The following is an 11,724-nucleotide window of genomic DNA, read 5'->3' as shown; positions in this document are numbered from 1 at the left end:
CATTGCCCGCCACATCGTCCGAAGGATTGACAGAAACTCCACTATGTCACGGAGAGCTGCACATGACAAAGGATCATTCTCTACAAAGGAAACTGTTCTGACCAGAATCCTACAAGTGAGGGAGCTCCAAGCAACAAGAGTCCTGCGAGCCCTATTCCCTTGAATAAAACTCCAAGCAGTGGAAGTTCATCACAGTCATCACTTCTGCAGAGAACCTCACCAGAATGGAATCACATATACACGATCATGCCCGCTATGACAACGAACGCGGCTTCGGTGGAGAACAACTCGCAAACATCACTAAATCTCTCGAGGGGATAGCTGCACTCATGCATAACCAAGAAAGGCGGATCAATGAGCTCAGCGAAAAGGTTGAAAGCGGAAGGAACGGCGAAACAAGTCGGGCTTCCGGGAAGCAGCCTCAAACCCAAGGAGATGAGATTGATGCCGAGTCCCCGCGCCATCAAAGTAGGCCAGGAATGGAAGAGACAATCTCTCGTCACCACCCGCCGAGAAGAGTATCCCAATTTCTGAGGGCATGATACCCGTAGAGCAGTTGAATGAGTACATCATGGGAGCGATCAAGGGAAGCTCGAGGGAGGACAATCTTCATATACTTACACTAAGCCATATACTCAAAGAATTGAAGAAATGAAAATGCCGCTGGGCTATCAACCTCCCAAGTTCCAGCAGTTTGATGGAAAAGGCAACCCGAGGCAGCACATCGCCACTTCGTTGAAACCTGTAATGATGCAGGAACATACGGAGATCTCCTCGTCAAGCAGTTCGTCCGCTCTCTGAAGGGCACTGCCTTTGATTGGTACACTGACCTGGAGCATGGTTGCATTGATAGCTGGAATGATATGGAGCGCGAGTTTTTGACCCGCTTCTACAGCACTAGGAGGACTGTCAGCTTCTTGGAACTCACCACTACCCACCAATGGAAGGTGAGCGTGCGGGCACTTACATCGAGAGATGGAGGGAATTGTGCCTTAACTGTAAAGAGAGGATATCACAAAGCTCCGCAATTGAAATGTGCATCCAAGGGATGCACTTCGAGCTCTCTTATATCTTGCAGGGAATCAAGCCTAGAACATTTGAAGAACTATCCAGTCGTGCTCACGACATGGAATTGAGTATTGAAGCCAATGGAGGGCTCGACATGTCAAGTATCGCTAGCTCATCCAAGGCCGCCTGTAAAACAAGAATTCAAGAAAGGGGGCAAACCCTTCCCGAAACAAGAAAAGAAGGAGGCCATGAACTTAAAAACAGCACCAATGCGGGTTTTCGCCAAAGTAACTGAAAATCCCAGGCTAAGGCCATTTTCCCGCCCATCTCGGGGTACTAGAATCATTGAAGAGATGCAGCAAAACAGTATCCGTTCTTGGACTCTGATGTGTCACCCATGTTTGATGAATTGTTAAAGCTTAAGTTGATTGAATTACCGGAGATGAAGCGTCCCGAAGAAGCTTCTAAGGCGGACGACCCCAACTATTGCAAGTATCATCGTCTCCTCGGACACCCGATTGAAAAATGCTTCGTCTTTAAAGATAAGGTGATGAGACTTGCTCGTGATGGAAAGATTGAGCTGGCTGATGCAACTGCCAGCACCAACCAAATTTCATGCGGAAGGTTCGCTCCGTTAGTTGAGGAGAGTGATGAAAGAGGATGGGGGCAAGCAATACAAACGCCCGCTTCCATTCATTGTGAAACAGGCTACTAAGCAACAGCCGGAGTTAACCACAGGTCAATCCGGTATGCGAGAAGGATTGGGTAATTGTTGCCCGTAAAAAACAAAGGAACAATGCTGGACATGTTAGATCTTTGAAGAGAATAACGAAGCAATGGGTTGAGAGAAAGCCAGCAAGGGACCTCGCCTATGACACAAAGATGCGAGGACGTCCCGGCACGTCTCGAACACCAGTTGCCCTGGCTCAATTCATGCCGAAGGCGCTTCCTCCGCACGGGACAAATATTCCTGGAACTCGGCTTGAATATTAAAGAGAGACATGTTGAAGAGGAGGAATGTTCATTCCTCGTGATTGAAGGAAGTGACGAGGTTCAAATCCACAAAGCCGCGTCTTATACCGCCGAGATAACTTTTAAAGATGAGGATCTGTTGCTTGGTGGTATACCCACATAATCGTCCGTTGTTTTGTTGAAGGTTATGCCCGCGAGCAAAAGATTAAAAGGATTTTGATTGATCAAGGGTCGGCTGTGAACATTCTATCACTCCGAGCTATGAAAGAACTTGGCATCTCCACCGACGAGCTCTCTCAAAGCCGCTTAATGATTCAAGGATTCAATCAAGGCGGACAAAGAGCACTCGGTACTGTTAGACTCGACCTCAGGATCAGAACACTAAACTCGAGTACACTATGTTATGTGATAGATGCAAGGACATCCTACAACTTGCTGCTGGGCCGGCCTTGGATACATGAGAATGGAGTAGTTCCCTCATCCTGGCACCAATGCCTCATGTTTGAAAAAGGCGGGGTGATAGAAAAGGTAGTCGCTGATCAAACTCCCTTCATTGAAGCAGAATCATACTTTGCAGATGCAAAGTTTTACTTGAAGAAACAAGTTGTAGAGGAAGCCGAGCGAAGCAATGTTGACACACCTCTTGATCCAAAGTGGGAAGGCAAGAAAGTTGTAGACCAAGCTCATTGCGACAAGGAACTTGTTTTCCCACTCGCAATGATTGAGACATTAAAAGCAGCAGCTCCAGTTAAATCGCTTGAAGATGAAGCTCAAGTTGGGGCAAGTCAAACAGTGCCCGCTAAGCGCACTGGCGGCTTCGACCCTAATGCATATAAACTTCTATTCAAAGCTGGATATGATCCCAAAGAGCCACAAAAGCTGGGGGAAACTCATCCCAGAAGCTGGTGGTAAAGGCAAGTCCAATCAGCAGGAGCCACATGAACGGAAAGGATTGGGTTATATTCCCCCTAAGCCAGTGCGAATATTCATAAACAGAGCCACAAGTAATTGCATCACTTCTACAGATGAGGAGGAAGGTGACAAGAAACAGTCTATTTTTGATAGAATCGGAGATGTAGAAGTACGACAATCAGTCTTCCGTAGACTAGGGCCGAATCCCAAACCTGCTAAGAGAAAATCAGTACATGACAGAATTGGGCCTACTCAGAGTTCGAAGGAGCAGACCAACCCTCCTACTGAAATGGAACCCTCAAAAAGGCTCAGGAGTGCTGTTCCATCTCGCATGAGAAGGGAAGTTAATATCCATGTCTCGTGTGGTGAAGTTTTGAAGGTCCAACCAAGAACCATTGTACACACCCAAGTGCAAGAAAGAAGTCAAGAAAATATTGATTCAAGTTGTGAGGCAACACCAAGTCAAGATGAGATGGCATCGTCATTTCATATAACATTATACGATGAGATTCCAACCGAGGTGAAGATGCAGAGGATGCACCTCAAGAGCTAGAAGAAGGGGTACAAGCCGCAGTGGACGAACTAAAAGAGGTGGATCTAGGAACTTCTGAAAGTCCTCGACCTATCTTCATTAGTTCACTCCTTTCCAACGAAGATGAAGAAATATATGTCACACTTTTGAAAGAATATATCGATGTATTTGCATGGACATATAAGGAGATGCCAGGGTTGGACCCAAAGATAGTCGTGCACCGCTTGGTAGTAAAAAAGGGGTGTCGCCCGATTAAGCAAGCTCAACGGCGCTTCCGCCCCGAGCTCATTCCCTCAATCGAAGCAGAAGTCAACAAGCTTATAGAGGCTGGTTTCATTCGCGAAGTTAAATACCCAACTTGGATATCCAGCATTGTTCCTGTGCGCAAGAAGAATGGCCAGATCCGCGTGTGCGTAGACTTTCGAGATCTTAATGTTGCATGCCCGAAAGATGACTTCCCCGCTCCCTATCACAGAGTTAATGATAGATGCTGTAACTGGACACGAGATCATGTCATTCATGGATGGCTCATCCGGTTACAATCAAATCCGCATGGCGCCAGAAGATGAGGAGTTTACTGCGTTTCGTACGCCAAAAGGTATCTACTGCTACAAAGTGATGCCCTTTGGTTTGAAAAATGCAGGTGCTACATACCAATGGGCCATGCAGACTATATTTGACGACATGCTGCATAAAATGGTGGAATGTTACGTAGACGACCTGGTTGTGAAGTCGAAACTCCGCACAGATCACATGATGCATCTAAGACAAGTATTTGACCGCTTGCGGAAGTTTCAACTCAAAATGAACCCCCTGAAATGTGCTTTTGGGATTGCTGCTGGCAAATTCCTTGGGTTTACTGTTCGACATAGGGGCATTGAGATCGAACAAGCAAAGATCGACGCTATAATGAAGATGCCTGAGCCAAAGAACCTTCGTGAGCTTAAAAGCTTGCAAGGGAAGTTGGCTTATTTAAGAAGATTCATATCAAACCTAGCAGGAAGATGTCAGCCCTTTAGCCGGTTAATGAAGAAGGGTGTCCCATTTGTATGGGATGAGGCCTGCAAGAATGCTTTCCAAAGCATCAAGTCCTATTTAATGAAGCCGCCTGTGCTAACTGCTCCAATTCCAGGACGCTCGCTGATCCTTTACATCTCCGCCCAAGAAAGCTCGGTGGGTGCTTTACTTGCACAAGAGAATGATAACGGGAAAGAAAATGCCCTTTATTATTTAAGTAGAATGATGACGCCAAATGAGCTCAAATATCTGCCAATTGAGAAGTTGTGTCTGGCCCTTGTATTCGCCATCAGGAAGCTCAAGCATTATTTCGAAGCGCATACAATTCGACTAGTTTCCAGGGCAAACCCAGTGAAGTATGTCATGTCAAAGGTTGTTCTTTCCGATCGACTTGCTAGGTGGTACTTATTATTTCAACAGTTTGAGATCACTTATGTACAACAGAAGTCCATCAAGGGGCAAGCCTTAGCAGATTTCCTAGCTGACCATCCAATTCCTGCCGAATGGGAGCTGTCCAGTGACCTACCTGATGAGGACGTGCTTGTGGTTGAAGTTTTACCTCCATGGAAGATGTACTTTGATGGAGCGGCACACAAAGAGGGGGCAGGCGCTGGAGTTGTCTTTGTTACGCCTGAAGGGGAAGTGCTTCCTTATTCATTTACCTTGACAGAGCGCTGCTCGAATAATGTTGCCGAGTATCAGGCACTCATTTTGGGACTTGAAATTGCAGCTGATATGAAGCAACTAAGGGTTAACATATACGGAGACTCCAAACTGATTATCAACCAAGTACTTGGGGTTTACGAAGTAAAAAAGCCAGAGTTGATCCCATACAACAGTTATGCAAAGATGCTCCTGCATTGGCTAGGAGATGCTACGATGGAGCACATTCCAAGGAAACATAATAAGCAAGCCGATGCCTTAGCTGCTTTGGCTTCAACTATATCACATCCTATAGATGAGGCTCGGCTACGAGTATGCCAAAGATGGGTAGTCCCTCCAATCTTCGAGGACGATGGCTCTCTTGACGACATTGTTGAACTCCCGACTGTTTCTGTCTATGAGGTAGATAAAGAGGATTGGAGGCAATCATTGATTGACTACCTTGTTGATGGGAAGTTACCTCAACACCCTCGTAAGAGGGTAGATGTAAGACGTCGAGCTCCTCGCTTCATATATTTCAAGGATGCGCTATACTGGCGCTCGTTTGATGGTGTGTTTCTTCGATGTTTAGGCGAAGAGGAAGCTTTACAAGCGATGGAGGAGGCTCACTCTGGAGTGTGCGGTGCTCATCAGTCTGGTCCTAAGTTACATTTTCACATCAAAATAATGGGTTACTACTGGCCTACGATGGTGAAGGATTGGCATAAACTATGCACGGATATGTCAAGCGTGTCAATTTCATGCGAACTTTATCCATCAACCTCCTGAACCGCTACATCCGACGGTAGCATCATGGCCATTTGATGCATGGGGGCTCGATGTGGTTGGTCCTATTACACCCAAGTCATCAGCAGGGCATTCGTATATATTAGCAGCCACCGATTATTTCTCAAAGTGGGCTGAAGCAGTGGCTTTAAAGGAAGTGAAGAAGGAAAATGTTGCAGATTTCATTCGAGTTCACATTATCTATCGTTTTGGCATCCCTCGGTATATCCTAACCGACAACGGGAAACCATTCGATAATAAATTGATGGATAAAATCTGCAAACTTTTTGAGTTCGAGCAAAGAAATTCATCAGCTTATTATGCAGCTTCAAATGGACTTGCCGAGGATTTTAACAAAACTCTATGCAATCTACTAAAAAAGGTGGTGTCGAAGTCAAAACGTGATTGGCAAGAAAGGATGGAAGAAGCACTGTGGGCATACCGAACTACATACCGTACACCAACACAAAGCACTCCATACTCACTGGTTTACGGGGTTGAAGCAGTCTTGCCTCTTGAACGCCAAATACCTTCTCTAAGGTTAGCTATCCAAGAAGGCCTTACAGACGAGGATAATGTAAAGTTGCGGTTGACAGAGTTAGACGCTCTCGATGAGAAGAGATTGCAGGCCCAACAAAGTCTAGAATGCTATCAAGCTCGAATTTCTAGAGCTTTCAACAAGAGGGTAAGGATTCGCTCATTTCAGGTTGGTGACAAGGTGTTGGCGGTTCGTAGACCTATCATTATTACAAGGAAAACTGGGCACAAGTTTACTCCAAAATGGGATGGACCTTACGTGGTACAAGAAGCATACTCAGGAGGTGCTTACAAGCTAATTGATGAAGATGGTGTGCGAGTTGGCCCTATTAACGGGAAATTCTTAAAGATCTATCATCCCTAAGCACACGGACTGTGTAATGAATGATATCCACCAAAAATGCAGCACGTGGTTAAACTGCTAATGCATCTCGCTTGTCTATGGGTGGGCCCAAGTCATAGACGCTCTTGACCCGCACGAGCTTAAACTGTGTACGGTAAACTCCTGGCCCGCATGAGTTTAAACTGTGAACGGCCCTACCTATTCAAATGGCCCTTTGAACTACGTTTGACTTGATCTCTTTTGCAGGAGTACGTAGGCAGCTTAGAAACACTTCCTCTTCTAAGTTCAGTCAGAACTAAAATAAACCCCTTTGTGTCCCTTTTATGTCACGTTTGTTCGAATAATGTAGATGTATTGGAGATGGGTCATCTCTGTTCACGTTGTAATTACGGGTGAATTCTTTTGTCAGATTTCTATTAGAGTGACTTGTTTGGGTTTAAACTTAGTTGCTTCTGTTCATGCTGAAGTTCAATTGTTCGCAAGTATTGTTGAAAAGATAAGAGAAATCAAGTCGTATTCAAGTCTTGTTTCCAAGTATAAAACTCATGCGTTATACAAAAAAAAAAAAAAAAAAAAATCTATAAGCAAAAAAAAAAAATAATAAATCTAAAGTATCCTAAAGCTCATGAGATCTTCCTTATACGCTTCCAGCTCTCTTTTGATTGAAGTAAGCTTTTCTTCATCTTCATCTGTCAACGTGGGGCAGTCTCGAATACGTTTAATTTCATCCTCAGCGGTGGTCACGGCCTTTTGCGATGCGTTATGTTGTTCTTGAGCCTTCGTCACACGGTCTTGGAGTTCCGGGTTCTTGGCTTCAATCTCCTTCAACTCTTCCTGTGCATCCTTTATCGTTTTCTCCAGGACGGCTTTTCGATCGGCGGCGTCTTCGAGGGTTTTCTGTTCGTCAAGAAGAAGCGCTTCGGTTTGAGAACACTTCCGTTGAGCTTCTACAAGGATACCTTGCGTTAGAACTAGCTTCGCGGCTTGGGTTTCAACGGGCAGTGCATTCGAGAGCTGCGACCGCGCCCGATCATAATCTTTAGCTTTGTTAAAGAACTCGGCCACTCGTCGCTTCAATATTGATAGGTCCACCCCGTCCCGTCCCATTTCTTGGAGTTGTCTTTCAACGCTTCCTTGGAAGGAAGAAATTCTTTCAGCTGGGATCTCATTAAGCTTCCTGCAGATACTACTCCAAACTCCCGCAATGAAAGCCATGTATTGTGATATAAACGACTCCTCGCCGGGGAAGATAGAGGCTTGGGACGGCTCTGGCTGCATCTCCTGAGGAGTTGTGTTTAAGGGCAACGTCGACTGGTGGGATTCTACCTCGAGGTCAAGGGTATTAGAGCGTCCGCCACTTTGTCCCATTGAAGACTGGTGATTTGATGACTGGACATCGTTGCTAACATGTGGCTCGGCAGGATCCTGTAAGAAGTAGTGCATGTACGTTAACAAAGTCCAAAGTCCAACGATATACGAAACGGAAGAATTTGGGGAAGTATCTTAACCCGGTTCAATGGTCTCCCTCTGGGCCGTTTCCAACAGCGATCTTGGTCTTCATCACTACCAGCGTCCTCGTCCGAGCTTCGCTGCCTCGCTTGCTCCTCCCTGCTCCTTCGAACGGCATGTCCTGAGGCCCTATCCCGAGATGACATGTCCTCTTGTGCAGGTGTTTTTTTGTTCCTTGAGGTGGTCAATTGGTCTCTTGGTTCTTGAGTTCCTTCCTCGCTAACAGGTACATTTGGGTTTCCGTTAACGGCTATGTCTGTGAAATGATTCTTGAGAAGGTTTGCACTCACATCAATCAACCAGGCCTTGTACTCGTTCGAAAAATGCTTCTTTGGAGCAGCCGGGCTCATGGGAAATGTCGCCCTGGATTGGGAGTTAATATTATCATATTGGCGATGAAGCCGAAATCTTTCGGTGAGTGAAGCATAACGGACATCCTTCGCCAACAGGCCGGGGGCATATGCTTGATAGAATCCAAATTGACGACTGAAGCGATGCGGCATGTAAGGCTCGGCTTTGCATTGAGACCCTTGGCGCAAAACGAGGAAGCTGGGGCGCAAACATATGAAGTACTCAAAGTCTTCCCTACTCCCTCTACGGTCATCATGAAAGATAAAATCTCTACTATCCTTGCGGGAGTTGCAGAGCCAAGAAACGTCCCCTTTAAATATCTTCTTGCGGGCATCCATCTCGGTGTAATACCTTGCACCACCTTCTCCAGAATTAGTGACCATCTTTGGGTTTGCTAACGTGAGGCTGGGGGTCTTAAAGTGGGTTTGGTAGTAAGTTGCTAGCCAGCTGTACACGTAATGGATTGGAAAAGGATCTCCTATTTGACCAGGAGAGTGGGATTCCGAGATTGAGTTTAAACCAGAATAAATACTAGCAAGTACTGGAGCCGCAAGACATATCTTATCTCCTTTAGCCATCATACATGCTATCCTGAAAGTCTCTGGGCGAATGGTTCTTGTTGGTGTACCTGGCAGGACAAACACGCAAAGCCAACAAGATAAAAACGCGGCCAAATAAGCTTCCTTTTCGAAACGCTGAGAGATGCCTAGTTCAAGAAAGGGCGTCCTGCTCACATCTAACCACCTGAGGGATTTGTTAAGTTCTCCGCTTGGGTTGTGGGTATTCTTTGGCCGAGATTTCCTGTCCTTTTGAGATGGAGGTGGAGGAGCTGGATGTGTTCGCGGTTTTCTGCACCAGAAGTCAATCCATCGCGATGCTTGAACAAAGGGGGTGCCACCCTCTTGCTGGTTTAAAAGATAAAAGGCCTCGAATAAGCTTGCACAACACCTGTTTGGGCCCCTTTTTAGGTCTAGGGCGCTCGGGATGTGTTCGTCGTAAATACCGCCGGACAGTGGTAGTCCTCCAAGAATGTGCAAATCCCGAGGCGATATGCTCACCTCACCAGACGAGGTGATCAGGGTGTTGGTTCTTGGGCACCATGCTTCGCAGAAGGCTTTGACAATGTTGATGTTACGGTCATATGTAAATAATGACGCAAACACAACATCATATATCTTCCCCTCCTTTAAGGTGTCGTGGGAGAAGTGAAGCGTTTCTTCAACCCACTCCCAATATCCTTTTAGAAAAGTGAATTCGCCCTCGAAGTCTATGTCTTGGCCCCACGAGACCTCAGCATTAAGTATACGACGCCCCAGTGTAGGAAGGGCGTCTTTGGAAGGTTGGTGCTTCATTCCGGGTAGCAAGGTCCACACCTTGGATGGCGGGCATTCGTACTCGGGGGTCCAGTTACTCGCATGATACGACACCGTGAGCTTTGGCGGGTCGCGTAGTACTATGGGTGGGTTAACCTTCAGTGTGACTTGATGATCACTATTTCTGCTCGATATAACCATGACATCTTGCCCGTTACGTCGTTGATCTTGAAAGTACACCATTTTGAACGTGTTAAAGACAAAGTCGCTGCAAAAAAATGGAAAAAAACAATAACTATGATATATTATGCACAAATATATAGCATATACATAACACAAAATTAAATCGCCGAATTATATATATATGGCAAATTTTTTGGACTATGGTCCACACAATTTTATGGACTATGGTCTATGCAATAATAGTTGTATACATATACTACATGTGGACTACATATATTAGTATATTATATACATGTATATACAGGATATTATTATTATTATTATTATTATTATTATTATTATTATTATTATTATTATTATTATTATTATGTTACAATTAAGATGTTGCGAAACAACAAAAAAGTATATAACAAAAAGTGAAAGATCCGAAAACAAAAAGAAACAAAAAATGAATGAAACAAAAAGAAACAAAAAATGAATGAAACAAAAAGAAACAGGAAAAAAAAAACGAAACAAAGAGAAAAACAAAGAAAAAAAAAGGAAAAAAGGGTGAAATAAAAAAAAATAGAAAAGAAAATTCTATGAAGCTACATCTTATTTCATATATGTGTATTATATTTGGCTATGTATATTTAGGCATGATTATATACTGCACTGCTGTGTGTACTGTAGGCATGGAGAAGAGTGGTAAGTGGGTCCCAGCCGAAATAGTGTTTGTTTCACTCCCAATAAGAAGTGGTAGTCACGTGATGGCCACCATGAGAATTGTAAAAGAAATTTAATGAAAGGCTTGAGGACCCAGTAGCACGGCAATAGGTTTAGTACTTAGCAGTATCGACCTCCAAGCAATAGGCGGCTGCTGCAAAAAGAAGAAAAAAAAACTCCAGACTCCATCCTTGCGCCTTTGACATTAATTACTCTGAGGAAAAATTGTGAATCCATCAATACAATGGAGGAAAGAGAACGGGCTCCAGCAACCACCTCAGCGTCAACTGCGAAGAGTTTCAACGATTCCAGCTACGGTAAGGACCCAACAGCAGCATCAGACTCCAACCATCCGGCGACTGTGTACGGTAAAACTCCGGCGACTTCTGAAAAAAAAAAAAACAAAAAAGGCTTCCGGCGAGGTGGTAGCATAAACAGTTGACCGGCGGTTTCCGATGGGCGACACTCCAGCGACTTCTGCGAAAGCTTCCGGCGGGCAGCAGTTCGGCAACCTCCTAAAAAAACAAACAGAAAAACTCCGGCGACTTTTGCGACGAACTTCCGGCGACTTCTACGAAGAACGGTCTCCGGTGGCGGGCAGCGTTCCAGCGACCTCTGGACTCCGGCGGCGACTCTGGCGGGCAGCGTTCCGACGACTTCCGGATTCCGGCAGCGTTGGTGATTGCAAGGCAAAAAAAAAAAAAAGAGAAAGAAAAAAGGGAAACGTCCGGCGAAGATGGCGAAAATTTCAGCAGTTTCTGCAATGAACTCCGGCCAAAATAATAATCCAGATTCCTCTTATTTCGTATGATGTTGCGGCTGTATCACTTCTTCCCTGTAAATATAAAAGAATGCATATAGAAAAGATGGGGATGATGGTACAGATGATTTACCTTGCTAAAGGGAGGTCAAGT

General features: G+C 45.1%; 1 protein-coding gene across 1 annotated transcript; it reads left to right on the top strand.

Moving 5' to 3' along the window:
* Nucleotides 1-3,612: 3,612 nt before the first annotated feature.
* On the top strand, nt 3,613-6,770 carry LOC109150049. The gene is made up of 3 exons (XM_019298021.1): nt 3,613-3,916; nt 4,068-5,741; nt 5,833-6,770. Exons 1-3 carry the CDS (start codon nt 3,613-3,615, stop codon nt 6,768-6,770), a joined length of 2,916 nt encoding a protein of 971 aa, XP_019153566.1.
* The last annotated feature ends 4,954 nt before the right edge of the window (nt 6,771-11,724 follow it).

Source organism: Ipomoea nil, unplaced genomic scaffold (genome assembly GCF_001879475.1).
Source record: "Ipomoea nil cultivar Tokyo-kokei standard unplaced genomic scaffold, Asagao_1.1 scaffold2185, whole genome shotgun sequence".
In the NCBI taxonomy this organism is placed as follows: domain Eukaryota; kingdom Viridiplantae; phylum Streptophyta; class Magnoliopsida; order Solanales; family Convolvulaceae; genus Ipomoea; species Ipomoea nil.
This window is presented reverse-complemented; position numbering and strand designations above follow the sequence as displayed.

Coding starts and splice junctions, on each gene's coding strand:
- LOC109150049 (XM_019298021.1), top strand. CDS start 3,613: ATGCCAGGGTTGGACCCAAAGATAGTCGTGCACCGCTTGGTAGTAAAA. Junction 3,917..4,067: donor CAGAGTTAATGATAGATGCT/GTAACTGGACAC, acceptor TGAAAAATGCAG/GTGCTACATACCAATGGGCC. Junction 5,742..5,832: donor GTGCGGTGCTCATCAGTCTG/GTCCTAAGTTAC, acceptor GGATATGTCAAG/CGTGTCAATTTCATGCGAAC.